General features: G+C 40.1%; 2 protein-coding genes, 1 long non-coding RNA gene and 1 other non-coding gene across 4 annotated transcripts in view; 2 read left to right on the top strand and 2 right to left on the bottom strand.

Annotated features, from left to right (window-relative positions):
- Window positions 1-8,681, top strand: part of COL1A2 (collagen type I alpha 2 chain) — a 39,418-nt gene extending 30,737 nt beyond the window's left edge. Inside the window, exons 41-52 of the mRNA XM_008921186.3 lie at window positions 640-747; window positions 1,198-1,305; window positions 2,801-2,854; window positions 2,958-3,065; window positions 3,250-3,303; window positions 3,596-3,703; window positions 4,355-4,408; window positions 4,541-4,648; window positions 5,031-5,277; window positions 5,670-5,860; window positions 6,956-7,198; window positions 7,800-8,681. Of these exons, the coding sequence (XP_008919434.2) occupies window positions 640-747; window positions 1,198-1,305; window positions 2,801-2,854; window positions 2,958-3,065; window positions 3,250-3,303; window positions 3,596-3,703; window positions 4,355-4,408; window positions 4,541-4,648; window positions 5,031-5,277; window positions 5,670-5,860; window positions 6,956-7,198; window positions 7,800-7,946 (1,530 nt within the window). The 3' untranslated portion in view covers window positions 7,947-8,681. The remainder of the gene's footprint in view (window positions 1-639; window positions 748-1,197; window positions 1,306-2,800; window positions 2,855-2,957; window positions 3,066-3,249; window positions 3,304-3,595; window positions 3,704-4,354; window positions 4,409-4,540; window positions 4,649-5,030; window positions 5,278-5,669; window positions 5,861-6,955; window positions 7,199-7,799) is intronic.
- Window positions 627-18,298, bottom strand: LOC108640210. Its single transcript, XR_001920996.2, has 3 exons — window positions 18,120-18,298; window positions 1,181-1,347; window positions 627-736 (listed from the first exon to the last, which is right to left on the bottom strand). It is a non-coding gene; the product is annotated as an uncharacterized LOC108640210 (long non-coding RNA).
- On the bottom strand, window positions 14,481-14,554 carry TRNAN-GUU. Its single transcript has one exon. It is a non-coding gene; the product is annotated as a tRNA-Asn (tRNA).
- The window catches only part of CASD1 (CAS1 domain containing 1), a 28,362-nt gene continuing 19,318 nt past the window's right edge, over window positions 17,569-26,612 (top strand). The window contains 6 exon segments of the mRNA XM_029961982.1: window positions 17,569-17,596; window positions 17,599-17,679; window positions 17,682-17,699; window positions 22,609-22,705; window positions 23,391-23,511; window positions 25,066-25,110. Coding sequence (XP_029817842.1) covers window positions 17,569-17,596; window positions 17,599-17,679; window positions 17,682-17,699; window positions 22,609-22,705; window positions 23,391-23,511; window positions 25,066-25,110 — 390 coding nt within the window.

Below are 26,612 nucleotides of genomic sequence, written 5' to 3'. Positions count from 1 at the left end.
ATTTAGCAAAGCTTTTAAATAGTTCCAGTGAGACACAAGAAATTGTTTATAGGTGTGTTTGACAAACACTCCTTTAAAAAGTGAACCTGATCCCCGGATCGGGTTTTTTTTGCTCTTTGTTTTTCTTGTGGCGAGTTGTATCTTTCTCTGTAAGTAGAGCAAATGAAAGCAATATGACTAATTAGAGAAAAAATTGATACTTAGTCTGAGAAAGGGGAGCAGAGTCTCCTGCTCTGAAATTGATCATCATGGATGGAAAAGGGAACATGTAAACATCCATTTAGAACAATCTCAATTCATATCTGCATCAGAAACTCTGATTTGTGGGGATCATGATGTTAAAGTTGTCTTCCCCCAGGTTGACTTAGAACTATGCAAATAAATTAATTAATTTTGAGTATCTTTAAGCTTGCACATCTGAATTACTGGCTTTTTTTAAGGTCATACACATTTCTGTCTTATTGAAGTGAGTACCTCTGTGAAATACTCCCATTGTTTCTCAACAAAAAAATTATAGAAATGTCTTCTGTGATCTGCAGAAGTTGCAGCTGAGAATGAAATCTTCAGTATCATTGACAGATATGTATGTTAAATTTATTATTGTCTTGTAATATAAAAATTATTCTCTTCACATCACAGGGTCCTCCTGGCACCCCAGGTCCTCAGGGTATTCTTGGTGCTCCTGGTATTCTTGGTCTGCCTGGTTCTCGGGGAGAACGTGGTCTTCCAGGCATCTCTGGAGCAACAGTGAGTATATTATTAGTAAACTGCTTTAAACAGATAATGTGTTAAAAAAAACAAACAAACAAACAAAAAACCAAACCACTTGAGGTCCACTCTTATGGGAAGCCAGGGAAAAGGAGATGTAGATTCTCCTCTTTCCATTGCTGCTGGAAACAGAAGATATGAACTTAACAGACTTAGAGCAATGGAAGAAATTATGACTTGTTGCAGACAAACAAGACTTATGTCAGTAAGTGAGCATATTTCTCACTGTCATCAGAGGTTTCTGATAGTAAAATTTAGAATGAAGATAATATTTGATATAGTTAGATATGTTTCACATGTCCTGATTCTTTTTCACTTCCTGAACTGGTTGCAGAGAAATGTTTCTCTTAGATAAAGGCCAAAAGTTCTGTAAGACTGGTTTGTGTTGTATTATAATGTCACATTTTGTTACCACTGTTCCTATATTAGGGTGAACCTGGTCCCCTGGGTGTTTCTGGTCCTCCTGGTGCCCGTGGTCCCTCTGGTCCTGTGGGTTCTCCTGGTCCAAATGGTGCTCCTGGTGAAGCTGGACGTGATGTAAGCTGTCTTATTTCCACTTCAGGTTGCTTTTATTTTATTCTGAGCCAAAGACAAATACATAGAAAAAGTGGATGGAACTGGAGATTGTTCTGCTAGCAAACTTGTACCTTGCAATGTCTTCAGAGAAAATTATATCAGGATTTTTATAGGCATAGATTCCCATCCCCAATTAGGTGACAAATTCTTCAAGGCACAAGTTATGTCTGAAATACATTCTGGAGTCACTATCAAAATCTTTTGACTTCTTTACTTAATTGCCAAGAAAGATGGAGTGGGGAAAAGATTACTTCATTGTTGGAACTGAGAACAAATAGTACATTCCAGGGGATATACACTGGCTATAGAGAAGAATATATCACAAAAGCCTTGTTTATCAATAAATTTTCTTAAACATCATGTAAGACACATTATACGTATCTTTCAGGGAAGTATAAAAATTGCAGTCACTTTTACTTGAGGTATCTAGTGATTCATGGTATTAAAGACAGAGCTTTTTAAAATTAAGGCTCAGAAGGCCTATGAAGCACATTACACAAAATGTTGTAAATCAGTTTTTGGAGTTGTGCAACACTCAGCACTGTTTTGGAGTCCTCACAAAACAGATACACTTAAACATTGTGGCTGAGCTACACAGTGTTTCCCAATGTGCATTCCCTCTCCACAAAACATAAAGTAAGTTTACAGGGTAAAAACACCACAGAGCCAACTCTGGCCTGTGTGGCAGGTACTGCTGAACTGCAGGTAAAGGCACAATGGTGACATGAGCCCTGTGCAGAAGGGGGAATGTAGGAACACTGGAATGGAACAAATTGTTCCCTCTAACGTCCTGCCTTGTGGGTGATTACTTGAAGGACAGAGTCCTGCTCCAACACCTTCATAGAGTAGCAAATAAACTTATCCATTTAATTTAACCATCCAAGTTAGCAGTTCACCTTAAAGCAGGGAATCCATACAGTGGCTATACATGACTTATACTTTGAGAACAGTTCAAGTAAAATACTAACACATTGCCTTGTTTCCTGTTAGGAGAACTATATAAAGCTTTCCCTGAAGAGGAAAGGGAAGGGAAGCGTATTTGATAACCCGAAGTATTTTTAATACAGGGCACCCGCAAGTCCTGAGACTTGCAGGATCTCAAAGAGAACGGAGAATAATAATTAAAAAGAAACAAACTTTCTCTTCCATTGGAATTTTCTGAAGGAAAAGGTTTACTTTTGTACACAGTGAAACAGGTGAAGTGAGATTAACATTCAGAAAGGAAGCCATTTAACCTTGTGAAGTACTACAGCGAAGTAATTTAGTTTTCTGAGAAACTTAATATATCTGAGGGATTCGAGAATAGTATCTATAAGGAAGACCTTTTTGTCTTCAAGTTTAATACTATCCCATTCAATGTCTTCTTACTGTCATTGGAAGCAATTAGTCTGACACACAGTTCCCTAGGAGATGAAAGGGGATGGAATTTGATTTTTTTTTCATGATATTTTAACAGGGCAATCCTGGAAATGATGGTCCTCCAGGCCGTGATGGTGCTCCTGGTTTCAAGGTAACTTTTTTTTATTTTATTTCATTACCATGGAAGAAATATTCCAATACGTGTAAGTCAATAGTAACACACCATCTCTCCTGTTGTGTTCCTTTGTTCCCAGGGTGAGCGTGGAGCTCCTGGTAGTCCTGGTCCCAGTGGTGCTCTGGGTGCTCCTGGTCCTCATGGCCAAGTTGGTCCTTCTGGAAAGCCTGGAAACCGTGGTGAACCCGTAAGTTGATGAAACCTTAATTTTTTTATTAAGGTTTAAGAAGACTAAGTTTTGTCCATCAGATATAAAATACCTCACACCTCTACAATGTGTGGATAAATACTTTCTGCAGAAATGTGTTGAGCATGGAACCTTCATTATAATAGTATACAGCAGTGCCATGTATTTTCTATTCTTGCTTCAGGGTCCTGCTGGTGTTGTCGGTCCTGCTGGTGCTTTTGGTCCAAGAGGTCTTGCTGTAAGTCTGATTTTTAAATACATTACCACATTGATGCAAAAAGAGAAAACATACTTTATTAATAAGGACTAATGACTCTGCTCAAGATACTGGCCCAAAAAATAGTGCTTAAGGACCTGTAAATATTTATGGCTCTAGAATCTCAATCAGCATTCTCTTTTGTGGGATTGGTCCTGAAACTTTTGGGATTGGCACTTTTCCTAGTTGTGTTAACAGGATGTAAATTGAGGCAACCTATGGCATAATATAGAGTGCTTATGCTTATTTCTCTGACAACTGTGTTCCTTCCTAGGGCCCACAAGGTCCACGTGGTGAGAAAGGTGTACCTGGTGATAAGGGTCCTAGAGGTCTGCCTGGCTTGAAGGGACACAATGGATTACAGGGTCTTCCTGGTCTGGCTGTAAGTAATTGATTTTTAGGATTTTGAATAGAAAGAGTTAAAAAAAAAAAGAGGAAATAAGGTCACCCTAGGGTGGAATTATATATACACAATCCAGCAGATTGATACCATTACTCCATTCTGCATCATCTTTCAAAGGCCATTAAGAGTGTCTTTAACGCTCAATGCTCTTCATATAAAATGGCAAATTTTAATAGGCTTTTATTAATAATTTTAATAATTAACTATTTTAATGGCTTTAGAACTATGAGTTGCCTTGAAACTCAACTGCATTTGGCTAGCACAGAATTAAAAAAATCTGTCTTTGTTTTAGTCTTATTTCTTATTTTGGCCAGAAATTGTAAAGCCTCTGTATCAGAGAAGCAGAAGTAATTCATGAATTTTCTTCCCTTTTAAACTGAGGTATTGCCTTTCAGGAATTCTGAAAACCTGAAGAAACAATATAGAGAATTTTATAGGTTATCCCATTAAATACCTCTTTACGCCCTTTCTCCTTCCCTCCCAAAACAAGGATTTTATATCCCAACTCCACTAATAAATGTAATTAGCCCTAGAATACCATTCTCTAACTATAGCTCTTTCTTGAATCATGCAAATACAAACATGTGCCACTGCACTTTTTAATGACTATGCATATATCTTCCCCAATAGGGACAACACGGTGATCAAGGTCCTCCTGGTAACAATGGCCCTGCTGGCCCAAGGGTATGTGAATTTCAGAGCATATTCTAATAATTCTCCCATTACTTTTGTGCAATATATATGTACACTCCCATTTATATGAATCTCTATTTGCAGTGTTTTTACTGTCATTAAACTGTTCAAATTTCCTTTTAGGGCCCACCTGGTCCCTCTGGTCCTCCTGGTAAAGATGGTCGTAATGGTCTCCCTGGACCTATTGGCCCTGCTGGTGTGCGTGGCTCTCATGGTAGCCAAGGTCCTGCTGTGAGTATAACTCTTATTTTGCTGATTTAACACATTTATGTCACACTAGAAGCCTAGGAGGAATATAGTAGGAATATATGTGGGTTTATTTATTTAAAAAAATTATTGAAGCATTTCCCTATTAGGTTTAAACTTGAAGTCCTTATTCACTCCTTACATCCAGACAGCAAATACACAAAAGAGGTGTGGTAGTCCTACACTGTGCATCTTCCACTGCTTCAGCCCATAGCAATCACCACAGGGCAAGCCCATATGTGCTGCCTCCGATTAGAGCTAAGGGTGCCAGGAGTTAAGTAGGACTATGCATGTGTGGAAGCATTTAATGGAGAGAAAAATAGGTCTAACAAAATGCCTCTTGTCTTTTGCTTTTGAAAAACTTTAGGGTCCTCCTGGACCTCCTGGTCCCCCTGGTCCCCCTGGTCCCAATGGTGGTGGATATGAAGTTGGCTTTGATGCAGAATACTACCGGGCTGATCAGCCTTCTCTCAGACCCAAGGATTATGAAGTCGATGCCACTCTGAAAACACTGAACAACCAAATTGAGACCCTGCTGACCCCAGAAGGCTCCAAAAAGAACCCAGCTCGCACTTGTCGTGACCTAAGACTTAGCCACCCAGAATGGAGCAGTGGTATGTTGATGCCAGATACTTGCCCTTTCTGGCTCATTTCTTTGAATGGCATCCTTGGCCACCTGGCAAAAATACTAAGTGACAAAGAAGAAGTTATTGCTGTCTCCACTGAAAATAGATACATTCTGAAAAGCTCTTTATTGCTATTGCTGCACATTATTCCAAAAATTTTTCAAAATAATGCAAAAATACTTAACCCTAGATTTCAAATGCAGTTGCTTATACATTAACAATCCAAAATATCTATGCATCCTGCTTATCACCTTAATATTGTTCCTAGCTGTGATATTTATGGCCTCTCTCTGAGTTCCTATATCAGACAAGTGATTATGAACTGAATGCAAAGGTTAAGCTGAGTGAACTATTGTCCACATTTCTTTCCTCAATGGCAGGCTTCTACTGGATTGATCCCAACCAAGGCTGCTCTGCAGATGCCATTAGAGTATACTGTGACTTTGCCACTGGTGAGACTTGCATCCACGCCAACCCTGACCATATTCCCGCTAAGAACTGGTATATCAACAAGAATGCCAAGGACAAGAAGCACGTCTGGTTTGGTGAAACTATCAATGGTGGCAGCCAGGTAAGTGATGTATGGGAGGATGAGTGTTTTCTATAACGCTGTCTGAAGAGTTCCCAATTCCCTGACTCAGCAAGCAAGCAAGCAGATAAACTCTCTTAGGGGAGAAATATGGAAAAGGGAACTACCTTTTATCTCAAGAGCACACAGCTCTGGTTCTGGTTTAGGGCACAGTTTGCTAAAAGTATTTTTCAGTATTGTTCTAATATTTCTTGATGTCTACTAGTGATCAATTCAACATCACTAATTGCTATTGCTGAGGGAAGCCTGGACTGGAATATGGTACGTTAGTATAAAGACAGTCCAGAAATTCTGAAAAAGTAAGAAACCCAAATTTGCTTACTCTTTTAATGGAGATTTTTTTACATACTACACTATTCATGGAGAGATATTTATATTACACATCACAGATCCACACTGTATGCCACCGTAACATTCAGAATTATCAGTGTAAACAAAACCAAGAAATATGTCTTCTTGCACATTAAACACTGTCCCAGCCAGTTGCAAATAAATCACTTTTGTACAGCTAAGGAGGTCTAATTACATAATTCTTAAATTAAATTGAGTTGATCTTTTGATGAAATCGAAGTGTCCAAGATCTTTAATATTAGAAGATTAGATTGATCCCACTGGGTCAAAACAATCTAGGATCCTGTTTCTTACAGTTGCTAAAAGTAGATGCTGTAAAAAGAATTTAGGAATGAGGTAAACATTTGTAATATCCACAGGCACTATTCTATTAGATTCAAAAAAGAATAAGATTCAGGGTTTTCTTGAGACAGGCAATGTTTCTGTGTATCTGTGGAAACAGTAAATTGTCTTCCTTGAACTTATTTGCTCTTGTCTCTGAATCCACATAAACTGTTAACACCATATCTCAGAACAGAGTTCTACAATTTAACTACCTCCACTCATGGATGTTGTCAGTCTACCTTCTACTAGTTTCATTTGATATTCTTTAGCTCTGAAATTGCAATAGACAAGTGACTGCAGACTTAGGTGATTCTTGTTTTTAATGTTTCCAGAGCGACTATCACACACTTGCATTACAAACATCCAGCAATACAACTGACTGGGTTCCTCTCTGTTTTTCAGTTTGAATACAATAGTGAAGGAGTGACCTCAAAGGATATGGCCACCCAACTTGCCTTCATGCGTCTACTGGCCAACCATGCCTCCCAGAACATCACCTACCACTGCAAGAACAGCATTGCCTACATGGATGCAGAAACTGGCAACCTTAAAAAGGCTCTAATGCTGCAGGGATCCAATGATGTTGAACTACGAGCTGAAGGCAACAGCAGATTCACTTTCAGTGTTCTTGAGGATGGATGCTCTGTAAGTAATGCATAAACCATGGGCACAGTGACTGTCCATGCTTAAGAATGTGACTGGGGACAGAGTCGTGCTTTGATTTAGAATTAAATAATCAGTCAGACCAGCAAAATTTTACCCAATGAAGACAAATAGCCTACAAACCCAGCTGGTCCAGATCCTTAACAAGTGGAAAGGACTGGGCTACAAACAAATCCTACCTTGTACTGTACAGTGTGGCAGAAAAAAAAAAAAAGCTTCTCAGAGGGACAAGATCCAAATTCTGTGTAAGCAGAAGACTGATGACAAAACAGTGCACAAGCTGTAGAAGGGGCAGGATCTTTAAGACCTGAAACACTCAGGCAAGGTTCTTTGTGGATTTAACATCAGTGTAAATAAATTAATAATAGCAGTTTATGTAGAGCATCACATATACAACTTCAGGAGGTTCAAGTAAATATTTTATCTGTGTCAGAGATCTAAATTGTTGGATATTGGGTATCTGATTTTCAAACAATGGAAGCAAATTAATACAAAATTCTTTCAGAAATTATCCATTCAGGTGAAACAACTACTTAATACTATGAACAATGCAATAACAATTGTAATGAATCTTGTCTTACAGAGAAAGAACAATCAATGGGGCAAAACGATCATTGAATACAGAACAAATAAACCATCCCGCTTGCCCATTCTTGACATTGCACCTTTGGATATTGGCAGCGCTGATCAAGAATTCAGTGTGGACGTTGGCCCAGTCTGTTTTAAATGAATGAACTAAAATTAACTTAAAGCCTCTCCCAAATTATTCTCTTGTCATTTCTTTTTATAATGAAAGCTGACTCCTTCCATTTCTTCTGTTCATCTACTTGCTTAAACTCTGGGCGAAAGAGAAGGAGAAGAACTGATTGGAGAATTGTGCAATGAAATTTAATACAGCCCCAAATGGACTTGGAAGTCTTTCAAGATTTAACACCTTGTTTTGGGAAATGTCAACCTTTGTAAAGAAAAAAAAAAACCAAAATAAAAAGTCATGAAAGTTTGCACCATTTGTGGCCTTTGAATATCTTCCACAGAGGAAGTTTAAATCCACAACTTCCAAAGGTTTAAACTACCTCATACACTAAATCAAGTGTGATCCACATCTTTTGTAGGAACTTCTCCATACAATCTGGGGTACTTTCAGTTCCACTCAAAATACAGTGGTGCTAATTGCATAATTACAGAGTATCTTTCCAATACTTGAACTTCAATGGTGCTAATGACATTTAAAGTATTGCTTCTTGTTTCTTTGAAGTCTGTCTTAAAACTTAGAATGTCCTGTCTCACCCACAGCTTAAGCATGTGGATCATTTTTCCTCATCTTTGTCCTCTTCCTCCAAAATCAGGTTGCTCCTGCTTTCAAATCTCATTTCCATCTTCTACAAAGGGTAAAAAAAAATCATTTCTCAAAAAAAGAAAGAAAATGTATTTTGTATATGTGAGATGTTTAAATAAATTGTGAAAAAAAGTAATGAAATAAAGCATGTCCAGTGTTCCAAAAGAAAGTATTTAATGAGTTAAGTTACTTGCTTAGATGCAGTGGCAGATGCTCACACCCAGATATTACAATACATTTGCATTGCTGTAACTCTGTTAGCCCATTGCTGTAAAACATTTGCTTAAAGTCTTGGGAGGCTGCTTACAACTTTCTTAAGGGTGTGATTGTCTACTTGACTCTTCATTTCAACAGCATCTTTTGAAAAGATCCCAAGAAACTCACTCAGTAACTCTGTGCCTCATAGTATGAGAAGTTCAGAAGCAGAAATAATTCCTTCCTTTTTTCCAAGTTAAGCAGGACTAATGGCTGAAAGACAGATCATGATCTCACTTAAAGGTAGAAGGAAAATAAAACTTCTGTTTTACACTTGGAGACAGAAAGCTCCTGGCTCTTGAGAGAGCTGTACTGGCTGGTGCTATGCTGTAATCAGCAGAACTGTGCCTGTGCACTTTAGAAAGGATGTGCAGAAGTCTGTGAAAGGAATCTCAAATTTAGTTGTCTTGTCAGGAAGCTCAGGGTTGTTAGGCCCTTATTCGGTTCTGTATGAGACACAGAACTACCTACTGTTGCTAACCTTAATAATTTACCTTCACAAAAGAAACCACAGAAGTCAAGACTGTTCTTCGCTGAGACCTTTTAAGAGAGTGCTAAAAGCACTAAATGATCTGCAATTCCAACAGCCATGTTTTTGGAATTGAGAACATGCTTGGGACAACGCAGAGAGGCCCATGAAGACAACAACAAAAGCAGGTAAGGGGAGAGATGAGACAGGCTTAGTCAGCGGGAACTCCCAAAGGAAAGCATGAAGAAAATATCCAGACTAAAGTCTCTGTAACCTGAAGAAAGCACCACTCCAAAGGTTAACAGTGGAGAGACTGAAGGCAGCTCCAAATGTTGCAAGGAGGAATAACCACTAAAAACTGTTTCTAAAGACATTTTTTGTCTTGGTTGCAATGAACTGATTAAGAAAAAAATTGTATTGCTTTCTAGCTACCGAAATTGGTTCTTTGGGTGAAATGAAACAACTTTTCCCAAATGCCATTTCTGAACACCCTTAGTGAAACAGCAGAGCAGTTCTTCGGCATTTCCACCGGCGTTGTGCACCACCTACTGACTCACATGCTAATTACTGGCCCCTGAAGAATATTTCTCTAGGGTTTTTTTTCCTGAATTCACAGTCATTTTTACTGTCCAAATATTCTGAACTGCCTGTGGCTGTTTCTCCAAAACATCAGGCTCAGAACTCACCCTAAAACTATATAAACACATCAGAACAAAACCCATCCAAACCAGGAAACCTTCTGGTAGCAAACTGCATGCTCACTCAGGGTGGAAAAAATACAATAATAATTTAGTCTTTCATTTGTCGAGTCCTGTGAATCTGAAATTATCTTCTCTCTATATTGGTCTAAAGGAAAGGTTTTTTTCTTCATGGAATCACAGAATCTTCTGAGTTGGAAGGGACTCACAATGATCATCAAGTCCGACTCTTAAGCAAATGGTCCATACAAGAATCAAACCCACAACCTTGGCATTAGTTGCACCATGCTCTAACCAATTAATCTCAGAGCTGAGATCCTTCCTCCATAATAAGTTCTTTTGGGCAATTTTATCCAAAAGGGTTTACCACTACCTTTTGGTAACATTTGGTATTTAACATCTTGAGGTGTTAGAGTCTGCTCCCCAGTTCCGGTAAATTCTCTACAACAGTTCCTAGAATGTGTGGCAAGAAGAGTCACCCAAACAGAGCCTGCCTTAATTTGGGAAAAATGTTTTTCACAATTTTTCTGGTTAATAGTCTTTTTTACCTTCTTGTTTATTTTTATCTTTCAGCATTTAAAGGGGAATAAGACTAATTCCTCAGTTTGAAAGAACATCCATTGCTGTTATGGCTATACCTGCCTCTATACCATGTTTGGTTTACCACAGTCATCTGAAATTTCAATTCCTGCAGAAACTGTGCATACCCAAAGTTATTGGTTCCCCAGATTCTGCAATGATATCCTAAAGACCTCTGCTTATTCTTCTGAGGAGGAGCAAAGAGGGCAAAATGCATCCATGCAGACCGCTTGCCTCACAATACACATAGAGTCGAACTAGAGTTCTCCATAGTTTCTCTCAGCTACTTTAATATGCTATAGATACAAGAGAAACAAGATAGATACAATAGATACAAATAGATACAATAGGTCCTTTGAACTTTTTTCAGTTCCATGTATGGTTCTAGGGTACAGACTTCAAATACTTTGTTTCAAATAGTTCCTGTAGCTTTTGAAATTATTGTTTAACTAGTAGCATGCAATCTGCTGAATAGCTTAAGAGTTAATGTTAAGAATTTCTTCCCTGTGCAAGACAAGCTGGTGGTTAGCGCCTGCAGACGAAAATGTCCTTGGCTGTCTCCAGATGAGAGGAACCAGCATTTCATGTCCCTCCTCCTGAGCTGGGATGACCTCAACTGCTTTGGGAGCATGAGCTCTTTGTCCCTCCTGGAGATTCAGGAGCTACATTTCTACCCCCCACCTACATATGTCCCACAGATTAACCATTTAATAGGCAGGTAAACAGTACTGTTTCTAAGACCTTGCTCATGTTTAGGACAGTGTTTCTCTGGCCCTGTATACGATGATATTACCATCTCCATAGCCTTTACTGTTGTCTGCATATCAGCACTTGGGTATCCATTTGTAGTGGGTTGATCCTGGCTGGACTCCAGGTACTCATTACAGCTGCTCTCTCATTCTCCCTCTGCAACTGGGCAGAGGAGAGCAAAAGAGAAAACAGTGAAGGACTCATGAATTGAGATAACAGCTGGAAGAGGTCACTTACTGATTACCTTCACGGGCAAAACAACTCAAAGTGGGGATATTACTTAAATTTATTACTAACAGGATCAGAGCAAAAGAGTGAGAAGTAAAATAATCTTAAAAACACCTTCCCTTCATCCCTCCTTCCTTCCATGTTCTCCTTCCTCCCCCTCAGCAATGCACGGGAATGAGGAATGGGGCTTAGGGTCAGTTGCTGCTTCTACTGCTGCTCAGAGGGAGGAGTCCTTCCCCTGCTCCTTTAGGGTCCCTCCCACGGGAGACAGTCCTTGATGGACCTCTCCACCATGAATCAATCCCTCGGGCAATAGTTATTCCCAAACTGCTGTCCTGTGGGTCACTTCTCCATGGGGTGCAGTCTTTCATAAATGAGCTGTACCAATGTGGTTCCCCCACAGGGGCCACAAGTCCTACCCAGGAAAAACCTGCTCCAGCGTGGGCTTCCCTCTCCAAGGGCTGCAGGTCTCTGGCAGGACCCTGCTCCATCTTGGGCCTCCCAAGGGGTCACAGATTCCTTCATGCATCCACCTGCTCCAGCATGGGCTCCTCCATGGGCTGCAGGTGGGTCTCTGCACCCCGATGGTCCTCCATGGGCTGCAGGGGCACAGCTGCTCCACCATGGGCTGACCCACGACCTGCAGGGGCCTCAGCTCTGGCACCTGGAGCACCTTCTCCCCCTCCTCCTGCACTGACCTTGGTGTCTGCACTGTTCCCATATTCTCACTCTGCTCTTCCCTGGGTGGAATTCTCATCTGCGCAACAACCTTTGGTGCTTCAATATGTTACCACAGAGACATTATTATCACTCCTAATTGGCTCAGCCTTGGCCAGCGGCAAGAAGCCCACCCTGGAGCTGACTGACATTGGCTCCACCAGACAGGGGAAGCTTCTAGCAGCTTCTAGCAACAGAAGCCACCCCTGTTGCCCCCCCTGCTACCAAAACCTAGCCACAGAAACCCACTACACCATTCCAGATGTGACCACTCTGTTAATAAAATTATGGGCCAAGGACTGACCTTTGGATTGAGTTGCTCTCTCACTTTCCTTCTAGGTCCATAGCAATGTTCTTATATTTTCCTTATCCTCTGCTCCAGAAGGACTTTTTGGTCTAAAAATCTGTTCTCTATGTTAACCCTACATAAATACTGTGGAAATTTCATATGCAACAACTCAGCAGCTGTTTTCTGTGGGTTTTGTCTGAACAACTCTTTTACCTCCTTGCCACACACATGACAATGCGCTGCCCAAACACAGTATGAAGACTATTTGCATTGGTTCCTACTGACCCCTTCATCTGTTTCTTAGCATGCTTATGAAGTGTAATAGATTTTTCATTTAAACTCATAGATTTTTACTATATGAAGCTCTGAAATTTAGGATAGCATGATGTTCTAAAAAAATATTAATTTTAAACTCATTATCTGATACGATCTGAATCTAGTGTGTTGAAAACCAACTGGAATTTGTATTCCGTTTCCAAATTGCTTTGCACTCTTCTGCCACCTAGAGGGCACAGAGGCACCTTCTGAAAACTACAAGCTGCTTTTCTTGCTCCTTATTTGAAGAGTAGAAGCACTCTGTCAAAGCCAACAGACAATATCAAAGATCTCATCTGGTTTTATTAGCAGTTCTATTGCACCTAGATCAAGGCCAGAATTTTTTCTTGGCTATCAGCTCATCTCTTCACCATGTAATTGTCAGCTTCCTGCTCCCAAGTTGATTGAATGCTGGAGTTTTTGCCTTCAGCTTTGAAAGCAGCATTTTGATTGCCTCTTTCCGAGTATTTAGATACTTATGCTCCAGCACTAAGAAAGGAAGACATCTCAGAAAGACTGAATTCTTGCACATACCATGAAAACAGGACTGTGGAGAGAGAGCTCTGTGAGAGAAGGGCTGCCTCATAGAATAGAATCACAGCATCACAGAATGTTTAGGGGTTGCAATGGACTTAAAGATTATCTAATTCCAAACCCCCTGCCATGCACACTAGACCAGGTTGCTCAAGGCCTCGTCCAATCTGGCTTTGAACATTCTGTGGGGGACAGTGCTCAAAGTGTCAGGGCATCCACAACTTCCCTGGGCAACCTGTCCAGGGTCTAACCATCCTCACAGTAAAAAATTTCTTCCTAATGTCTAATCTATATTTCCTCTCTTTCAGTTTGTACCCATTACTACTTGTCCTATCACTGAAGTTCCTGCGAAGAGTCCACAAGAGAGCTGCTGAAGGATAATGGGCTTCAGTGGTTTCACTGCATATGGATTTGTTCTGGGTTTAGGCTTTAGAGAAAGTCATATACTAGTAGTATATGACTACACTCGTACTATCTCAGTACAAGTGTTTTTAAAGCATAAGCAAAAACATCACACGAAAGAATTAAGATCCATATGACTATCATGTGAGTAATTATTAAAGTGTGCCATGCACAGGACATTTAAAGCTAGAAGCAAACAATAACAGTTGTCCTCTAGATTCCAACTCACCAGGCTATTACACAAAATTCCTGGAAGTGACACAATTACTCAGTTATCTGTTAATTCCTAAATGACAAATCTTTGCTAAGCCTGAGGGGCACAGTAGTCCACGTTGATATTTTGTATACATATGTTTACATTTCAACATAATAAAATAACACATACACTTTAGAGCTCACAGCAACACAACAGAGCACCATACAGAAAAACAAATATGACAGAACAAGGAACACTGCAATATTCTTCTTAAATGAAACCATTTCTATGCAATTTCAGTTTAGAATAATGACACATGGAAATATTTTAGTCCGTTAATCCACTGCTGATACTTCAGCAAACTAGGGTTTCAATGAACCCGAGGCTAACAAAGAATTATAAATTTCCAAAATTTCACAGAATAGTTAGGATTGGAAAGGGATCTTAAGGTCATGTGATTCCAAGCCCCTGCCATGGCAGAGGAAAGGGAAGAACACGTCCCTGGGTGGGCTTGAACCACCAACCTTTCGGTTAACAGCCGAACGCGCTTACCAATTGCGCCACAGAGACTCCCTTGTTCCTGTAACTTTCATAATAAAATATAATTTCCACTTCCAAAATAAATTTATCTCCCTAAAAATAATGATTTCAAGTAGCATGCATTTAGTGCAGAGGTGCTAAAAGAGAACATGGTAATCCTATGGCATTTGTATTGCTGGCAGTCAGAATAGAAGGCTTCTACTGTTCCACAAATGCAACACAGCTTGGACAGTGGCTGGGTTGGCTTCCAAAGGTTGCCCCATAAATAGTATGTTCCTTATGAACACATGAATATTTTCCTCATGAAACTTATAGATTAAAGGTAATTTAATTTTTCTTCCATCATTGGTGCTTATATTCCTTGCTATATATACTTGTGAAAAATTAATTACACTCTTATAAACATATAAAAACTCTAAAGGGAAAATATCATATGAGAATGCCCTACTATTCCTCTGATTGAAAATGTTTAAATACCAGCTCTCTATAATAGCTGACTTTATACTATAGTAGCCATTTTATCTTCTTACATGTTTCCAGTCCTTGTGACTGCCTTGTGCCTTTGACTGAGGACAGCAGCTCCAACTCCAGAACATGGAGTAATGCTGTAATGCTGAAGGAGATCTACCACGAACGAAGCTTAGCAGCAAAATTGTATGTGCATGCCAGGTCTGACCCATGGCACAAAGTTCTCCTTCTATGTACACTGAGCCTGGCAAATAAAGTCAGGAATCATTAAAGGAAGAACTATCTCATCTAAATTATACCTGTGTAAATTACATCTATCCAATTTAAACTTATTTTCTAAATTGAATAGAAAGTCGCCATTCCTCCTCATTCACCTTATTCTAACTTATGAGTAAATTACCAGCGTTCTAGTGAGTGTTTTCAGTTAGAGGTGTTAAAAAATATTTAAATTGCTCCTTAAAGTGTAAAATGCATGTGAAATGAGGACAAAGAAAGCTAAGCACTAACAGAAATATTTTAACAAACAATAAAGTTTGTTCACAGTATGAAGGCTTTGAAAGTTCTTGGCTTTTTGAATGATACATGAGACAAAAATTATGCATCAATGGGAATTTTTCATTTATGGATTAAAATAACCCATACTACAACCAGAATTAGGGTGGCTGGTTTGTTTGGATTTTTGTTGTTATTTTAGTTTGGTTTTGTTGCCTTTTTTTTTTTTTTTTTTAAGAAAAACATAACCCAGTAACCACCCATCTGTATACCTGGGAGTTTAAGGGATACCTTTTCTCCCTCTATCCCTGAGAGAATAAACCTAAGCACTTTAATATAGTGTTTTTATAATTTAAAAACAATGCTGAGAAAGTGATTAACAGGCAGACTTGAATAGAAAAAAATATAGATTATATATTGGCAGATAGTAAAGACATTGGTTGGATGGAAATGAACATATCAATATCAATACATTGAACATATAGTAATAGAGGAATACCTGAACTCAAATTTTGGATGCACATTACATTGTGTTTGCTTGATACTCTAAATTCTTCTGTTTCTCAGGTAATATTTCAAAATAAAACATTGCTTGAGTGGATAGACTTCCTGTTTTTTGTTTCAAATATTTCACTGTTTTTCCCCCCACACACTGTTATTTTTTTCATCTATTATTAAATGAATAATCAAATTCAATGATTTTCAGAACTTCTAGAGTAGTGTTTCTTGAATGACAGGGAAATAGAAGGTTGGTGAAATGAAAACGGAACTTTTTGTGTGTTCAGAACTCAGATCGTTCATTATTATTGTTTACCTGTTCGGTTAAAAAAAAAACAAAACAAACAACATTTTTTCTGTTCATTTTTTTTCGGCCAATCCTAATGAAAAGAATTCTGCTGGATCTGAGGGAATCTGTCTAGCACAGTACGTACTTCAGAATCACCCAAGGCTTGGCAACTGCTCACTGTTTATTTCCCATATTTGTTTCCCATATTTATCTGACTGCATACTGCACACTTTTCCTAAGTTCTATATTTGTTTATATGGTTTATATGTGGTTACTTTATTTTGTGGAAATGTCTTTCCTGTGACAGCTTGTCCTGCTCCGGGCCTGGCGGGTTCAGTGGCTGCTTCCCAACTCCCCTGTTGTTGAGGGACTGGACTCAGAGCCCAGATTTGCTGCCCTGTATCTTTTCCCAGGTACGACTCAGGTAGCTGCTTGTGGAGGAACAGGATTTCCCTTTTGTAAGACTTCAGCAATCATTTCATGCATCCCCTCAAATCCAGCTAAATCCATGGGGGTTGGCCTCTTCTCCCAGGCAACTATTGATAGGACAAGAAGACTTAGTCTTAAACTGCACCAGGGGAGGCTTAAGTGGACATTAGGAAGAGTTTCTTCACAGAAAGGATGGTTAGATATTGAAACGGGCTGCCCAGGGGGGTGGTGGAATCACCATTCCTGGAGGCGTTTAAGGAAAGGCTGGATGTGGCACTTAGTGCCATGGTTTAGTTGACATGGTGGTGTTGGGTCATAGGCTGGACTCGATCTCAGACATCTTTTCCAACCTTATTGATTCTGTGATTGTGTCAACTTCCTTGTACACTTACCCGCGTTCAGAGGGAGTGAGCGTCTCCCAGCCTGGAATGACCACCCCTTGTCAACAGAAGAGTGACAAGTACTTAAAATCGCATTATTTAGCAAGAAGCCCTCACTGTCCAGTGCCAGCCGTCACGCATAGGGTACTCCTTCACGGAGCGCGGTCCCAACGAGGTCCCCACCACCGCCCCCTCAGCCGCGGGGCCCGGACCGCGCAGGGTGGACCCACCGGGACCCACCGCAGCCCCACGGCGGCCGCGGGGCGGGGAGCCGAGCGCTGGGGCCGCCCGCTGGCGGCCGAGAGGAAGCGGCAGCGCCAGGAGGCGGCGGTGGCTCCGCCGGCTGCAGCGGGGCGTGGGCTGCTCTCGGCCGCGGCGGCGGGGACGCGGCAGCCGGCGGGGTCCGCGTTGGCCGCCGGCGGGGACCCCAGTCTGCCCCGCCGCGCCCGCCCGCCCCATCGCACGCTGTTGTCATGGAGGAGCCAAAGATGGCGGCGCTGGCCTACACCGGGGGCAAGCGGAGATCAACTACTACTTCAGCGTGAGGAGCGCCAAGGCGCTGGCGCTGGGCGCCGTCCTGCTCCTCACCGCCTGCCACGCCGCTCCCGCCGCTATCGAGGTGAGGGGGCGGCCGCGGGCGCGCCGCGGGGGCCGCGGCTGCCGGGCAGGGAGGCGGAGCCCCGGGACCGCGGCCGTGCGGGGAGGGCGGCGGGTTCCTCCGCCCGGGGCAGCCGTGGCGGGCCGGGGGCCCGGCGGGGGTGGCAAGCGCGGCCCTACCCCGGCGGGCCGGGGCGGCGGGGCAGGTCGGCGGGAGACGAGCGCGGGACCCGGCCCGCGGGCCCGACCGGGGGGTCACTGCAGTTCCCGCCATCCGGGCGAGGCCGAGGGGGGTGTGAGCCGGGCTGGCGGGGCCGTGGCGATGCGGTGTTTGCACGAGAGCGCAGCGCAGCTCCCGGGGCGCGGCTGCGGCAGGTGAAGCTGCAGGGCTAGAGGGTGGCTTCTTCCCTGTCACTTGTTCTCTTACGGGATGATTAATTACCTTGGCAATTAGTGGTTAAAGTCTTAATTGGTACGAGACTTGGTGTATGTGATTTCACTCCTTGAACCATCGCCTCGAACATAACAGCGTCCGGCCGCGCTGGCGGGGAAGCGAGCCGAGGAGCTGTTGGGTTTCACGCGTTGTCAGTGGCCGTGGAACAGGCGGTGACCGAGCTCCGGGACCGACCGGCCGTGCCCGTGCCCGCCTGTGCACGGGGCGCCGCGGTCACGGGGCGCTGGGAGCTCCGCCGGCTCCGCTTCTCCGGGCTTGTTTCGGCCTCGGAGCAGCGAATCTTGGCGTGATCCGTAAATGCTAATGGAAATGCTGAAGGAAATATTTTCCTGTTTCCTTGTCACGCTAGAAAATGTGGTGTGTTTCTGTGGGCAAATCAGAAAGTTGATCCATAGAGAGATCACTGCGGCTCTGCTCGTTGTAGGACAAATGGTGTCGGGTTCTAACACCTGCTGCCAGCATCCATGCAAGGCAAGGCTGAGGCAGTTCGCTGTGGAAATGGGAATAGGGGTAGGGATCTTTATGGATACAATTCCCCAGGTTCACCCTCTGGCTGGCATGTCAATATGTCTGATAAACTGACTAGTGTTAAGTTGGAAGACACAGAAGCATTTACTAAATTCTAGAGGAGCTCAAGCATGAGGTAATTAAACTTGCCTGTTGTGCAGTGTTCTTAAGGCACAAGAGAGTCACAAAACTAGACAGGAGGAGAGTGGCAAGACCAGCCTAAGAAAATAGGGACTGCCATGTCAAGCAGGTTACAGGGAAACTAAAATATGCATAATTTCAATATATTTTGGGAGAGTTAATTAGAGGGGTGAGTCACAGATTCAAAATGGTGAGAGTCTACTGGACTTTATGTGAGTTGATATGGTCTGTATGGATTGTTACAAACCTTTCAACAAGTTTTTTTTGCCTAAGTCTTTTAGTTTTTTGAAGCAATTAGAGGGTGAGAGGTTTTCCTGTAATTGTTTAAAACGTAGGAGGACATAGAAGTCAGAGAGAATAGAGAGTTACCAGTTTGGGCTTCTTTGAACAAGTAACATTCAGAAGAATGAGTGGTTTAGGAAAGGAGGGTGGAAGATTTGTAGCAGACAAGAGTTTTTAGGATAGATAAAAGCAGAGGTGCTTGAGAAATCATTCTGCAACCCTGCGGTGATATCAGACATCTGAAGTCCAGCAAATGTCACAATGCTCCTGGCAACTAATGAAAAAAGCAGATTTTGCTGTGATACTGCACAACTAAAGCTAACTGGAACCTCACTTATTGTTAGTGGTGTTGGTCACCTCCTCTTAGTAGTGGTATAATAGAACTTGAAAAGCATGAACAAAGGAGTAACACAAACAGCAGAAGAATCAAACAGCTTCTCTGTAAGAAGTAATGAAATGGAATGAAATTCTGTAGCCTGGACAGAAACTTAGTAACTTGTTAATGGTCTCAAATATTACAAATGATTGGGGAAAGGTAAATTCATTGTGATTGTGTCATAACACAAAAAGTATCAACTGAAAAATGAAATTAGCAGGCAATATATTTAAAGTTATCAGAAGAAAGCACTTTTTTTCTACACAAGACATTCTGTACCAAGATTTTATACCAAAAATACTCCCAAAAAACGTTATCCTGATTTGCAGAGGGTGGATGAGGTGGGCCTGCAAACAGGCTCAAAGTTGCCAGGCTGTGAAAGCTGGGCCATGCCAGGGAAGGGATTGCTGTGTTTTTCATGCTTTTATACTTTTTCTTTTGTCTGATTGTCATTACATGTAAAGGTTTCAGCTAATTTTGGCCTCAGTTATCAAGTACATATTATAGATAGGAGCAGCTCAGTGCAATTCCCAGTCAAACTTGCCTGTATTAAAGTTAATTGTATGAAAAAATGCTGGACTGGGGTTATGGAAGATCAGGGAAACTTATATTTAGGGGTCACCAGCAGCACTAGTAGATTCTCTTTAAAACTACATTTTTTTTTATTTTGAATGATAGAGAACAATTGAATTTCCAATTTTTCGAAACAGAGAGTGTGCCTTTTAGAGAAAGCATTGTGAAACTTAGTCTGTTCTGGACTGAATGAAGACTTAGAGATTTCACAATTTCGGTGGAATAACCATGATTTTGAGGAATGATAAATTAGAATAATGAGCATAATAAAATTCAGAGAAATTATACACTTTGTATAACTATACCGTAGTGTAGCTATACCAACATAAAAGGTAATATGTTGGAAGGATAACTTACACAAAGGAAGAGTTTAAGAAGAATGTTCTGTGTTTTGTGTATAGAATGGCTCTTAGAATTCTTTTTCTCAGGTTTTAGGTTGGGTTTTTTTGTTGTTGTGTTTGGGTTTTTTTTCTTTTAACATCTCGTTACTGGCTAAGAAAAGGGTGTGGTATATTAATATGAGCATTGTTCTTCAGCTGATATTTCATTTCCTAAGCCAGACTTGGGCATTTCTGGAGGAACTGTCTGGTCTGTAACCTCCAGTTTACTTTCTTGGCTGCTGTTCCAGTCTGGTTTTATTCCCCTCCCTCATGTTCTCCTCATGACTTCTACTATTATGTTTAAAGGAAGATTTCAGACATCAGTAACTCTCCTAACGAGTTTCAGGAGCTTTCTTATATTGCTCAGTGCAACAGTAAGATATTCAGTACCTGAAGTTGGGAGGGAAGGTGTAAGTTCTTGACCTGTAATATTGTCTCTCTGTTTAAAATGTATACAATGTGTGCTGTTTGGAATGTTACATCAGTGAACATACTGTAGATGGAGGATTGTTTCATTTGTGGGTAATTATGGAGTACTGAGGAACCAAGCTTGGGTCATGAACTCAAGATACAGATATTCTCCTGTCTTGAAAACCTACATGAGGAAGGATTGATAGTGGTCTACAGATCATAATAGACATGAGTCCAGACTGCCTTTTCCTATGGAAGAACAAGGAACTGCCAAGTAAATGTAGTAGAAACCATATTTAAAATAAAGGCAGGTGATTCTTCAAGCATCAGCTGTGGGTATGGAAAACTCTTTTAGAAGGATGCTCTGGATGCCAAAAGCTGAAGACTGCATGTCCAGTTCAGGAAGTCCCTGGACTAAACATAGTTGGAAGAATATTAGACAAGATCATAATGTTTACTTGCTTTCTTCTTATTCATCTCTGAGCATCTGTTTATGGCCCCTGTTGAAGGCAGAATACCAGGCTAGACTGACCATTGGTCTGACCATGAATAATTGTTCTTATTTTCTTATGCATCTTTTTCAGCAAGTTAATGGATTTCAGAGGGAATCTGATTAGTGATAGATATTCTTTTATATGGTTCACTCATATCACTTTGATACATCTCCTAGTTTTCATCATCTGCAAAGTGGAGGACTTCATAGCAGTAATAACTCTGAGTCACCTATTGTCATTATCAGTGAGAATGTGTCATGTTGCTTTTGATTAGATTGGTTTTTTATTATTCCTGACTGTTTCATTATTCTGCAACTTACTCAAAATGATAGTTTACATAAGTGTGCATGTTTGAGAATTAGAGAAATCGTGTTGCTTGAAAGCCAAAATATAAGTTGAGTTTAATAAAGTCAAGGTTTCACAGAAAGTGTCAAGTAGGGGCAGCAGTACATTGTTTCTGCACAAGCAGCACAAGTCCCTACCATTTCATTCACCACCATTTCCCTGGTTGTCAGTGCTCGGAAATGCCAAGTATGACAAAAATGTTGGAGGGCAACTTCTCTTGCAGTGAATGGTGTTCTGTTGCATTCAGTTATAAGGCAGCAGATTCTGATGTGGAGTTGGGAAGATAACAGTCACTGATTACATAACTTTATTTATAAGAACTTAACATGACTGAAACATCATCACCTGTAAAGTGATTAATCTTAATTACTGTAAAACTTAATGAGTGGAAAAGGTACCTGAAGTCCTTAATGATCGGCAAATTCTTTTGTAAATGTTTTGGGGTTTTTCTGCATTTTAACCCAGCAGGTTAACTCACCTGTTCTAAGGTGACTGGAAAGTCTTAAGCAGGGAGATGTAATAAACTTTCTTCCCAGTCTCATGTTGAGATTCATGTTCTATACAAGATGCTGTGCATGATGATTCTGTGTAGAAGATTATTATATTGAACAATTGTATTCTTTAATTTCATATTCCAATGTACTCTGGATAGTAGATAGCACAGTGAATTGGCATCTTTTAAAGGAAATGCCATTCCAGGTCACAACATCTTTCTGATAACAGAAGTGGGATCACTAACGTTTTGGGTAGAGAGTTGTGATTTACAGAGCAGGGCGGTATAATAAACAAGAAGGCAACTTGCAGAAACTTGTGCAAGATGTTTTTATGATAAGTTATATTTGTTTACTGCCATTGATTGTTCCAATTCTTGTGTTTCAAATATTGTCAAATTATTTTTTATAGTAGCAGTGGAGCTATGTTTTACATTTCATGCAGCTGAATTCTAATCGTAATATAACATTTTCAAGGTGGCGATACATGTGAGTATCTTCTGTCCAGTGGGAGATTTCTTGGAGAAAAAGTATGGCAACCTCACAGTTGTATGATGCATAAGTATAAAAATAGGTAAGGAAACTCATGTCTTCTGTTCATCTGCATAGAAAGAAGAGTCGTTGTTTGACTGCAGCTGTAGTAATTGCAGTGTCTTTTATTGCTCACTTCATAGCTGATTCTCTAGGCTTTCAAAAATATACAGTATATGTCAGAAAGAAATCTTTTCTTTGTACATTATGTGTATGTCTACAGTGCTTACCATAGTTGTATTTCTATATAAAAATATAAATAAATATTGGTGATAGAGGTACTGGTGATAGTTCTGGAGAGCCACATGAGACTGCATAGCTTCATGTGTCACTCTCAGATTGCTGAAAGGGAAAATGCTGACTTTATGTGTCAAATTGCAAGTAAAAATATCCCAAATAAAACTACTAATCACTTTGTTTCACCTACTGGTAAGAGAACTTTTTTTTTTTTAAATTATGCTGTATGTTACCATTTTGAAACTACTGTTTGAAACAACTGTATTTGTAGCACCACAGAATAGGAAAGCCTGCTTGGTTCTTTGCCTAATCATATTGTTCACATTCATTTTCATTTCTGTGCAAATTGCACTGAAGTTTTTATTGATGCAGCATGTTTAGAAAAAGATTTATCATACCTTAGTTATCTATATTGCTCTGTAGATTTTCAAAATACTTTTTTTCTGACATATAAATTTCCTGTAACATGAATGTTGCTGGTTTTTTTACAGTGAAGCAAAAAGTTGCCTCATAGACAAACATATCGTGTTCATAGGAGATTCTAGAATTCGACAGCTGTTCTATTCATTTATAAAACTCATAAATCCTCAAGTCAAAGAAGAGGGAAATAAGGTGAGATAGTTTATTTTGATGATTTTTTTTTTTTGTTTCTTCCCAATTTACCTTATAACACTTTTTTCCAAACTTCAGAAAATCAAGAAATGATATTGTTTGCTGACCTAGCCCTCAGGAAGGGAAACGCAGAAAGATCTTTTGAAGAATAACAAGATTAGACCAAAATAATTGTTTGGATACAGATGAGATGATTGTAAATCTGAGAAGGGAACTAGGAAGCTCAAGAGAAAGCTTGCAGCAGTCTGGGAATAAATAAATGAAGCTGACTTGTCCCATAGCAACTTATGTTTCATATTTGGTATCTTGATGAGAAAATGATTGTTCCTTTATGTGTTTTTAAATAATAGTAGTTCATGTCTTATAATTTGTCATTTAAAATGTCAGTTAAATTGCTGATCTAATCTGTTCATACAAATCTGTGGGGCAATGACAGATTTCCAGGTTTAACTTGAAGCTGAAACTAAAAATAGCTTCTGGTCTTACCTTCCTTTTGATCACTGATGAAGAGCTGTCTGAATTTTATAAGGTAAAGAATGTAAACAGCAGTTTGCTGGGGGGAAACAGTAAGAAGGGATTTAGCTCTATCATTTGTTGAACAGAATACTGATTTCTTTTGCTGTATTGTACTTCTTAGGCACATAGTTTCATAGATGTATGTACATATGTGAGGGAAAAGACACATTTCACTTTCAACAGTGCATCAGATTTGTCAATTATTTAGTAATTCTGTCATTTAGAAGTTCAGGCTGGTGGCTTGTCCAGCACACAGCATGAAGCTGCTTTCACTTGTTAAAACAAGATGCTTGATTGATCCAAGAACCCAGGTTTTCCTAGTCAGTTGGTTAGGTCACAGTTACTTCCCAAAAGTGATGCTGAGATGATAGAGTGCTATAATTGATTTTGAGTCAAAAGTATTATTTGTCAAGTGTTATTGAAATCAGGATCTCAGTTTGTGGAAGAGAAGTAAACTTATTCCTTTGGACCATGATTGAAACTAATTCTGTATTTAGTATATTTTAAAGGAGTAATGTGTATGCATATCTGAGTCCTTCCTTTCTGATTTCTTACCGTTTCACTCAGCAAATTTAATAATGTGTTCCAGATTTTATTTCTGCCTAAGATTATTTTCTTTTATTTTTTAATTAAAACTGTTGGTTGTTTTGTGTGAAGGAGATGGGCAGATGAAAAGGCTGGGGAAAGGCAGTGTAAGAAAAGAAAGAGGGAAAAGGTCTTAAGTTTCTTCTTGTGTTGGCAGGCTAAATTTAGAAAAATATTTGATACATTTGTAACAGGGTGAACAGAAAGCATTTCAGACTTTGTTGGCTAGATTTCTTCCAGGAAGTATAATCGTTTATTTGAGTAACTTGTTTTATCAAGAAAGTAACATCAACATTTTGTATGAGTACAGTGACAAGTTTATACAAGAAAAATCCTTTCCACTGAAGATAAACTTTTGGGTGAGAGCAAGTTAGCATAGGAATGTAAATATTTTGTTTTCATTCTGAAAGTTTTTCTTACTTTGTTTTTATTGTTTGGGGGCTTTTTCGACAGCATGGAAATATCCCATTTGAAGATAAATCTGCTTCAATTAAAGTGGTAAGTTTTTATCTAGCGTTAAATTGCAAGCCATAAGCATGTTATTATTTCATACAATGTAAATGAAATTGCAGTCAGAGCTGAAAAATTAAAAGAAAGTTTAGACCATCAATATTCTTTATAAATATTTCACATGTATTTCAGAGTGTATCTTCATATACTGTATTTTGAGAGACTTTGGCATTGAATACTTGTATTCTGTGTTAGTTTTGGGCATAAGATCTGGAAATGTGTATAATTTTTCTTTTTGTCAGATCTTATAATTTGGCCTTCCCAGGAATAGCTTTTGCCAGGAAGTGTACTCTTTCACTGCTGTAAGAATATGTATGTGGGGCTAACTTCCTTGGATTGGTAATGGTAATTGCTGTTGAGCTTTCTATGCTATCCAAACAAGTATTCCTTCCACTGTTTTTGCATGAAGAAATAAACACAATGTTGATTATAATGTGGATATTTAAAAAAAGAAAACAAACAAAATGCTTGAGGGTAGGTTTTCTGAAGGACTCTGTTCTCTTCTGCCCTGGCAATGGAAAGGCTGTCCTCAATAGCTTTCTTTGCTTCCCATGACAGCTGTCAGCAGTGCAGGGATTCTGCTAGTCATGTATTTGTTTATGCCTTGGAGACAACTCATTCTCTATTCACGAAAACCAAAGAAGCAGTGTATTTGCTGAGTTGTCTGCAAGTGAGTTTTCAGTACCTATTTGTGTACATGGTTAAGATTTAGGGTATAGAATAACATTTTAGGGTGTAAGGCCATGGCAGTTCAAGCCTGTGCTGTTCCAGTCCCTTTCCCTTCACAGTATGTTCCTGTGTTTGTGCTGTAACTATTCCTGATACAGCTGTGGAGTGGGCTGTTTTAGGAGTCAATTCAGCCAAAAAGTTACCTTGTAGGATTCCTTTTTGATCAGGTCTGATGTGGCTCATCGTATGGTTATCTGAATGCTGGAAAAGGCAGGACAGAACTCAAGGCAGGACAAACAGGCCAGTGCAGTGTGATTTGCGTTGGCCTGACCTGACACAGGATTACATCTTCAAAACTCCTTAAACCTTGGTAGGTGCCTAACAACCAAGATTTTAGATGGCAGGTCTGGGCTTTTAGGAGATGTCTGGGTAGTTAAGAATATATTTGGAGTCTGCTGCTTCCTTGTTTTGATACAGTATTGTTCTTGGCATTATTGGTATGGTAGCTGAATTTCCACGTTCAGAATGGCTGTGACCCAATTATCTAAATGTGGAAAATACTTGACCAACAAAAGAGAAAATTACTGGGAACAAGTGGAGAGTTTAATTTTACCCTTTCTAGTCGTCATAGTGACCTTCTGTCCTTCAGCAGAGGACTGTATGGTTGTTAACATTATTGCCAAATAATGAATTGACAGTACTCAAGTGAAGTACCAGAATCTTTAGGTCTGTGCAAAGGGAAGATAAGGACTTCCTTTCTGCTGGTAATGTTTCTGCATTCCAACTTTTCTCACAATAGTTTCTGCATATGTAATCCCTGC

Source organism: Manacus vitellinus, unplaced genomic scaffold (assembly GCF_001715985.3).
Source record: "Manacus vitellinus isolate BGI_N305 unplaced genomic scaffold, ASM171598v3 scaffold_3_pilon, whole genome shotgun sequence".
Taxonomy (NCBI): domain Eukaryota; kingdom Metazoa; phylum Chordata; class Aves; order Passeriformes; family Pipridae; genus Manacus; species Manacus vitellinus.
This window is presented reverse-complemented; position numbering and strand designations above follow the sequence as displayed.